The sequence below is a fragment of the Epinephelus moara genome, chromosome 20 (genome assembly GCF_006386435.1).
Source record: "Epinephelus moara isolate mb chromosome 20, YSFRI_EMoa_1.0, whole genome shotgun sequence".
Classification (NCBI taxonomy): Eukaryota; Metazoa; Chordata; class Actinopteri; order Perciformes; family Serranidae; genus Epinephelus; species Epinephelus moara.
In genome coordinates, this window is record NC_065525.1 from 44273947 (window position 1) to 44282706 (window position 8760).

Consider the following 8760-nt stretch of genomic DNA (forward strand, 5'->3'; position numbering starts at 1 on the left):
GAGAAGAAGTTTTTCCATTCATCATAGTGTTTTACATTGAGCACATCAGTGTTCAACTGGTTCTTATAAATGTCTATTCATATGATGGTTTGTGTGTGTCATTTGAAAACAAAATACCATTTTGAGAAGAAATAACATTGTTTTGAATGTAAAGTTTCATTTTGCAGGAGAATTGAGGGGTTTTGCCCATTGTGTGTGCGTGTTTTTTGATTTGTGTGTAGAGTTCTGAGAGTATGAGGCATGCTAGAGTTCTGAGAGTATGAGGCATGCTTTCAGAAAATGTGTGTAAACAATCGAGAAAAACTGTAACTTTCAATTGGTTTAATAGACAAATTGAAACCTGGTTGTTCAATAAAGGAATTTCAAATTGAACTTGTTTTCTGCTGCTGGACAATTAACATTCTTATTCTTACATTAGATTTTGTTTTTGCAAATACTCAAGCACTCTATAATAATTCAATGCCACTACTTGAATATGGAAGTTACTCAAAATGCCCGTCCCTAGTTCCTATGTTTTAAGATTGATTTTCATTTCATTTTCATTTTTCATTGCAATTTTTGACGAAAAGTTGTGGTGACAGGACAACACCACACAGAATCCACATGGATCGTTGCAATCCTGACATCACAACTTCCTGGAGGGGCTGTCTAAAATCTGCAGCTCTCTGGCTGAAGGTTCAAGGTAACAGATCACTACCTTCTTCTCCTCCAGCTGACTGTAAACTCACAGCTCTCCCCTGACACTCAGGTATAATCTCCTGTATCGTATGGTGAGTACAAACACTTCTTTATATTCATTGTTACACTCAGCGTGATTGAGTGAATTCTGGATTAATTACCGACTTGAGGATATGGGTCACAGGGTTGAGAGCTCGGGCCCCAAAATGATTATCCAGCCTGTTAATTGGCAGTCAGCACTGGTCAGAAAATCCAGCTCATGAATATAAATGAAGGAGAGGTCGAGTGTTGGAGTGGCTTGGAGAGACAACAGACCCTCTTAACCCTGGATAACACACCAACAGTCTCTTGGGTTCTGTGGATTTTCACAGGAGGTGAGTGAACACATGGAGCGGTTACAGGAAATTACAACCCCTCTGATTACTTTTGGTTGTCAGTAAATGTAGGTGATCCAGGAATCAAAATGATGCCATATTTAAATCTCGTTCTTTTTCTCGACGCAGTGCCACCTGGTTGTTGTCCCGGTCAAATCACAATCTCTGAACACAACTGCAAATATCTTTCCAAACCCATCAGCTTCAGTCTGCTGCTGTAACAGCCTCAGCTCGTCTCCCTTCAGACTCTCCACCACATGAAACGTGTCGCTAAATCTCCACATAGGACTGAACAAATGGAGGTTTGAGGGCTGAATATTTAACCAGAGGAAGTTTTTGCTGCTGTGTAACAGAACTAGTTTCCTCTCTGGGATGATAAAGTCCATGTTGACCTTTGACCTCAACTGCGGCTCCTACCTGTACATTTCTTGGGGCTGCCTGGCCTCTTGCCGTGCATCCTGTACATTTCTTGGGGCTGCCTGGCCTCTTGCCGTGCATCCCCAGCTTGCAGACAAAGTTCTCCTCCCAGAACTCGGCGAACCAGACGTTCCTGCGGTTGTTGGACAGCGAGCGGCTCTTGAAGTAACGGTCGAACGCTGTGGAAAGAAGACAAGAAATGTTGGTGTTACGGTGACGGTCTTTGTTAAACATTGTGCGGCTCTGTGCTGTGTTTCCTGACTCACCGTCCACAGACGCCCTCTTGGGGAGGATGGTGATGGCGCCCTCGGCCACCCGCTCCTGCTGGACCACCGGAGAGATCTTGGAGCCCCAGCTGTCAGAGCCCACCCACAGGAAGTGACCCGTCAGGTTGTTGCGTTTTGCTGCATCGAGAATTCGCCTGTCGGAGGGTCACAGGAGAGACGGTTGAGTCACCTCACCCTGAACATAAACTTTTTATGAAACAGCAGTTTACAGTTTGAACTAAATGCTAACAAGCAGGTATAGAAGGAGGTAGAGGAGGGACAGAGGATGTTGAGGAGGAGAGGAGGAAATAAATTAAGTAAGGAAAGAGGAAATAGAGAAAGGAGGAGGAAGGCAGAGAAGGAAATGAGGAGACAGCAGATATCTGTTTAGGAGATATACTGTAAAAGGAGTAAGAGGAGGGAGAGAGGAGGTGGAGAAGGAAGGAGTAAACAGACAGGCAAAGAAGGTGGTAGAGAAGGATAGAAGGAAACAGAGGAAGGGAGAGAAGGAAGAAAGGAGGCAGATAAGGAAATAGTGGATAGAGGAAGGATTGGGGAAGGAAGGAGGGAGTAGCGAAGAAAAGAAGAAGATAGAACATCGATGTTTAGCAGGTACAGAAAGAGAAGGAGGGAGAGAGGAGGAGGAGAAGGTAAAGAGGAGATAGAGGAAAGAATGAGGAGGAGATAAAGAGGAGATACAGAAAGTAAGGAGGAGGTAGAGGAGGGGACAGAGAAGGAAAGAAGGAAACAGAAAGGAAGAGGAAGTGAAGCTGGAAAGGAATAGAAATAGAAATAGGGAGATAGAGAAGGGAGAAAGAAGGTCAAGAAAAAAAGATGAAGGAAGATAAGGTAGAGAAGGACAGAAGGAAACAGAGGCAGGAAGAGGAAAGGAAAGGCGATGACAGAGAAGGGAGAAAGGAGGTGAAGGGAACAAGGAGATAGAAGATGAGGTAGAGAAGTGAGAGAGGAGGTGGAGGAGGAAAGAAGAAGATGAATGAAGGAAGAAGGAGATAGAGATAGAGAAAGGAAAAGGAGGCAGAGAATAAAAGAAGGAGACAGAGGGAAGACGGGGGAGAAAGGAGCCACAGAAGGCAATTAGGAGGTAGAGGAAGGAAAGAGGAGACAGAGAAGAGAGAAGGGGTGTAGAGAAGGAAATGAGGAGATAAAAGATAACTGTTTAGCAAGTATAGAAGGAGAAGGAGGGAGAGAGGAGGTGGAGAAGGAAAGGATGAGATGGAGGCAGGAAGGAGGAGACAGACAAGGGAGGAAGGAGGCAGAGAAGGAAACAAGATAGAAGATGTTTAGCAGGTGAGGATGAGGAAGGGGGAGAGGAGATTGAGAAGGAAAGGAGAAGACAGAGGAGGAGGTGCAGAGGGAACAGAATGGTTAGAGGAAGGAAGAAGGTGCTAGAGAAGGAAAGAAAGAAACAGAAGAAGGAGGGAAGGACAGGAAGGAGAGGGAATGGGGAGAAGGAAAGGAGGAGATGGAGGAGGGAAGGAGAGGTAGAGAAGGAAAGAAAGACAGCTGAGGAAGAGGAAGGAGAAGGGAGGTGGAGAAGGAAAAGAGGAGACAGAGGAGAGAAGGAGGATGAAGAATGAAGAAGGAGACAGAAAGGAAGGAAAGAGAAGGTAGAGAAGAGAGAAAGAAACAGAAGAGGGATGGAGGATGTATTAAAGAGAAGGATAAGTAGTGAAGGGAAGAAGGAGGCAAAGAAAGCAAAGGAGAAAGGAAGAAAAGGAGGAAAGGGACAGATAGAAACAGAGGGAGGACAGAGGAGGTTGAAAAGTGAAGGACCAGTTAGTGAAGGAAAATAGGGACAGGTGGAGAAAAAAGGAGGTAGGAAAGAGAAGGAAATGAGGAGGTGAAGAACTTTATCATATCCACCATTTTGGTTTAGTGTTAGCATGCTAACATTAGCTCTGAGCACAAAGTACAGCTGAGGCTGGATGCTGTTTCTCTCTGCAGGTACTGATTGTTCACCTGATGATGTCGTGAGTCATGTTAGCTTTCATTAAATCATTAAATTAACTTAAAGATCAAACGTGAGAAGATTCTTCACATCTTCATCCATCTCCTCCTCCTCCTCCTCCTTCTTCTTCTTCTTCTCTGTGAGGTCTCAAGATGAGTGAATACACTCTGTGTGATTCAGAGCTGCAGATTAACATCAGCTGTTACACTGATATTGTGTGTGTGTGTGTGTGTGTGTGTGTGTGTGTGTGAGGCTCTCAGCTCACTCAGATAATTGGAAGCTTGTTATCTTAATCTGCACTCAACAGATGGAGGATGAACTGATTAAATACATTGAGAACATACAGATACAGAACGTATGTGTGTTTTTACTGAAGTCACACAGTAAGTGTGTGTGTGTGTGTGTGTGTGTGTGTGTGTGTTTGTCTATGTTATATTGGAGAGTAATTTCAGATGGGCTCAGGGGATGTGGGCGTTAGTAGTTTGTATTCACTGCAGACAGAAACCTTTAGAAGATCATTTACAGATTCTTTTCAGTTTATATATATATAATGCCAACAGATGAAATGAATAACCTTGATCATGTTACAGTGCATTGTTCTGCTGTGAAAGCTTTGGTCCTGGCATTCCCAAACACCATATGGGCCAGGTACCCCCCCTCATGTCAACCGCACTCCCTGATGGCATTGCCCCTTCAGAATGCACCATGCCACTCCACAAAAGGGGCTCAGGAATGGCCCGAGGACTGGGACAAAGAGTTCAAGGCGTCAACATGGCCTCAAAATTCCCCAGATCCCAATCTGATCGAGTGTCCATACCTCAACAGGTCAGAGCCAAGTCCGATCCAAGGAGGCCTCACCGTGGATCGAGGGTACCTCTGAGGTATCGGCATGTCCTACAGATGCTTGATTAGATTTGGATCTATTGAATGTGGAGGCCAGGCGGGGCCTTGAGCTCTTTGTCACGTTCCTCGGGCCATTCCTGAACAACTGTTGCAGTGTGACATGGTGCGGTGTCCTGGCATTCATGAACACCAGAACCAAAGGTTTACCAGCAGAGCATTGCATTGTAACAAGATGATCAATGTTATTCACTTCACCTGTCAGTGGTTTTAATGGTTTGGCTGATCGGCTACAGTGGTCCGCAACATCATGGACCATACGTGTCGAGATATGACGTCCAAGGTACCCTGGGTGTGTTGCTTGTTGACATTCCGGGACGCCGTGTCAACTTCAGCCTGTTACATGTTTTGTCTGTTTTCAAAATACACCTCTGTTTTCACAGGAAATGTACAGTTTGAAAACAGTCTCTTTCAAAATAAAAGCACTACGTCGGTACAACACTGCAAATTTACTTTTTTTTCCTTCAACAACAAATGCATGTTGTTGGGTTTAGAAAAAATGAACAGGGTTTGGCTTTACAAATTTAGAGGAAGTGATGGTTGTTGCCCACCATCAACCACCGACCTACTTGGACTTCCGCCACCTGAACTTTTGTTGTTGTCCCGCTGCATTCCTCCTGACGCCTTTAAATAACAACAGTGAGTGGCCACATATCATGCCGACGTGAAAGGACGTCTTTTTTTGTTGGTGTCTGACGCTGGAAGTCACTGCCCAAGTCCCAGATTTCGACGACTTCAGAGAGAGACCGGGTTGGCAAGAGGTGTGAAGTGAAGGGGGCCCCTTTTCTACTTCCTGCCCCCTTACTTCTGGCTCCCTTGCTCAGACAACACCTATTAAATAGTAACACCTAGTTAAATCTCAGACGAGCCTCAAACACTTCTTACAGGGACTTTAGTTTATAATGTCATCATAATAGCAGCTCATGTATGATTTCACCCTGCTTTTACCTGCTGGTGCACTAATCAGTGTGTTCTTGAAACAATTTTAGGTGTGTAGAGACTCAAAATTCCTTTAAAAAGATCTGATTGGTTAAAACACTGAAAATGAAATTTGATTTCCAGCCATTTACCACCAGTGGACACCACCTAAAGCAACCCCAACATTACTGTAGTTGCTGAACTAATCCTCTCCTTGATTTACAAAATTAATCTTGTGTCTTGGTCTGCGTGTTTTTACCTGATGTCGTCCTCGTTTGCGAACATGATGACAGCGCGGGCATTGGGCGTCTCCAGCAGACGCAAGACGATCTTGTCAAACTCTAAGGGTCTCGGCTCCCGAGGAATCTTCAGAGACTGAGCGATGCAAACCCCACCTGAGAGAAAAAGAAAGATTGAATATTTAAAAGCAGGATTAAAGGATCAGTTTTTACTTCGAGGCGGTCATTGTGTCAGATTAGTCGATCAAAGAGCCATAAATTCATGTTGGACTGCAACCAACCTGACCTGTGTGACATGCAACAGTGATCAGTGAGGCGTCAGCAGTGATGCAAGACATATTCAGATCCTTCACTTCGGTAAACATATCAATGAAACAATGTGAAAGCACTTTATTACAGGGAAAAGTTCTGCATTTAAAATCCTATTTAAGTATAAATACCAAGTACCATCACCCAAATGTATCCCTGTCCGTCTGGTGGCAGAGGTCCAGGTGCTGGCAGCAGCACGGGGTGAAACCAAACCCCGCTCATCTGCACACACTGCGATGCCACACAGCTGGTTCAGTATCAGCACAGTTTCCCTTTATATTCATTGTGTTGTGTGGCGATCAGCAGTGATGTGGTGGTTCACTTTTACACTGTGATCTGTAGCCTATAGTTCGGCTTTAGCTTCTAACTATCTTTGTCTTTTTAACCTGTTGTTGCTGCTGAGTCAGTTTGACATCCTGGATATATCCTTCAAACACAGACTGTAGACCCCTCTGTCTGCTTCTCTCTGACATCACTGTTTCATTCTTCCAAATATATGATCATAATATTTCTTCAGGGAGTGCAGTTAGTTACAGTGTGGGCTCCATGCTTACTCTGACAGCTTGTTGGACCATCACAAAGGGGCGGAGCTTAGCGAAAGGTCAATTTCAGAGCTGTTTCTGGTAAAACAAAAAGGTTTATTTCTGTAGGGATCCTTTCTGTAATGTTGTCAGACACTTCAAATAGTAATCTGAGCCGGCCAGGAGCAAAAAAACAAACACTTTAATGAATGTAAACTGACTGTGAGAACATGCCTCAAGTTGAGCTGCTGCCATCTTCAGGTGTTGCTCAATACTGGACCAGTTTCTAAAATTGTCGATGCCGTTGATCACTTTGGTACAAAAACATGGGAAAATAGGGTCCAGGATCTAGTCAGTCAGGAAGCTTCATTTTTTTAGCTGATATTTTTAGCATCGTCTGCCATTTTTTTCTGCCCTTCAACAGTGAACTTTCCCTCAGATTTATGCTGACATTCATCCTCAATGTGACGCTCTGCTGGTTTGTTCAGCAGCCTGAACATCTGGCAGTGAACGTGTTAACACATCTGCTTCTATCTGCAAATCTGTTAATGAGCTGGCTTCATCTACACTCCTGTTTATCTGTTGACTGTGCCATTATTCTTCCCATTATGTCTCTGCTGTAATGTTTTAATTATCTTCACTGTTTGTCTTGATCTTATCTTCCCGCCACCGCTGTGATGTGTCACCACAGAGATTATTAAACCTTCCTCTGCAGTCGCTAAAACAAAGGTCAGTGGGTTTATTAATGCTGCCAGATACTAAATACTGTCAAGTTATCTCAAACATCTCACTAATGATTCCTTCATGCAGCATCAACTGCAAAAAAATATTCACTGGAGGGAACTATTTAATCACACACTGAGTCTGAAATGTTTCTAAAAAACCCCCAAAAACCACATGAAAAATAAATGGACCCTGAGCTGAATTGACTTAATCTCTTTCCAGAGACATGTATTTCTGATCTGCTTTATTTTGTCTTGTCAGCCAGCAGATGAGGAAGATGAGGAGAAGCAGCAAGAGGATGATGAGAAAGAAGAAGAGGCCATTATGGGAGACTGTGGAAGAACAAACAAGAAGAGTTGGAGCTACAACATGAAAGAAGAATAAAAGACAAAAACACTGGCCTGTCTTAACCCTAGTTTTAGTCCCTGGTGTGGGTCAAACTCCAGAAATGCTGGATCCTACATTTCCCATAATGCAACTAGATGGGATACACTTTCAATTTCGACCAGTAAACCTGTCAGATCTTTGGAGTGCCACTTTGATTTTTGTTGTTGGTGCACGACTTTTTACTACAGACTGTGTAAAAATAAAGGACACAGCCATTGTGATGTCACCCATCAGTTTGTGGATTTGAGCATCACCATCTTGGATTTTTGCAGCCAAACGTAACCATATTTGGATGAGGGGGTGGAACTAACCTGAACTCTTGCTGCTAACTTGGAGAGCACTGTGCATTTACAGTCTGTTGTTAACTGTGATAGCAATGCTAATGCTAATTTTCGCTAGCAAATAAAGGGCTTAAAACCATTAAAACAAAATGTTCTCATCAGAGGAGCTGAAAATCTGACTCCTTAAAGGGTCTTTTATTACAACCAGATGCTGAACAAGACTTTTTACAGTGACCAAAATGTTACAATTAACCTTTATGAACTAAAAACACACTAAAATAGACCAAATTAGCGTGACATCACACAAACAACAACAATTACTTCCAGGTAGTCAACTGGCAATTGCTATCAGTTGTGGAGATATGTAAAAGCTATAACTTTAACATTTAAGATAAATAATTAAACATGGTGGTGCGGCTGTGCTCAATTCATCGGATGTGTTGCTTTGCTAGCATCTTTGATAAATTAAATCTACCAGCATGGAAGCTAAATAATGTACTGCTGTAAAGTCAATATGTGTACGCAGGATTCTTTTTTTTTTTTAGCTTGGCACCACCTAGCGTCAGTGGTGCTGCATCGCACTGTCGCAACGACCAAATTGAGCGTGGGGATCTATTAAACTCTCTAAATTAAATAAAATGTAGGCTGTAAAGCCACCAGTATACCTCTATGTATATGTAGAATGAGAAGGTGTGTGGACACTCTACTAAATAAATGAGTAAAGAGACCGAGCAACAATTATCAGATTTATCTGAAGAAAAAACAAATAGTAATGCAA

At 43.2% G+C, this 8760-nt stretch overlaps 2 protein-coding genes across 3 annotated transcripts in view; one reads left to right on the forward strand and one right to left on the reverse strand.

Moving 5' to 3' along the window:
- The window catches only part of cadps2 (Ca++-dependent secretion activator 2), a 633342-nt gene that overhangs the window by 164017 nt on the left and 460565 nt on the right, over positions 1-8760 (forward strand). The gene's annotated exons all lie outside the window — the stretch shown is intronic.
- The window catches only part of LOC126407707 (metabotropic glutamate receptor 8-like), a 212319-nt gene that overhangs the window by 81519 nt on the left and 122040 nt on the right, over positions 1-8760 (reverse strand). Inside the window, exons 6-8 of the mRNA XM_050072857.1 lie at positions 5782-5917; positions 1736-1890; positions 1508-1648 (exon numbers count right to left, since the gene is read on the reverse strand). Of these exons, the coding sequence (XP_049928814.1) occupies positions 1508-1648; positions 1736-1890; positions 5782-5917 (432 nt within the window). The remainder of the gene's footprint in view (positions 1-1507; positions 1649-1735; positions 1891-5781; positions 5918-8760) is intronic.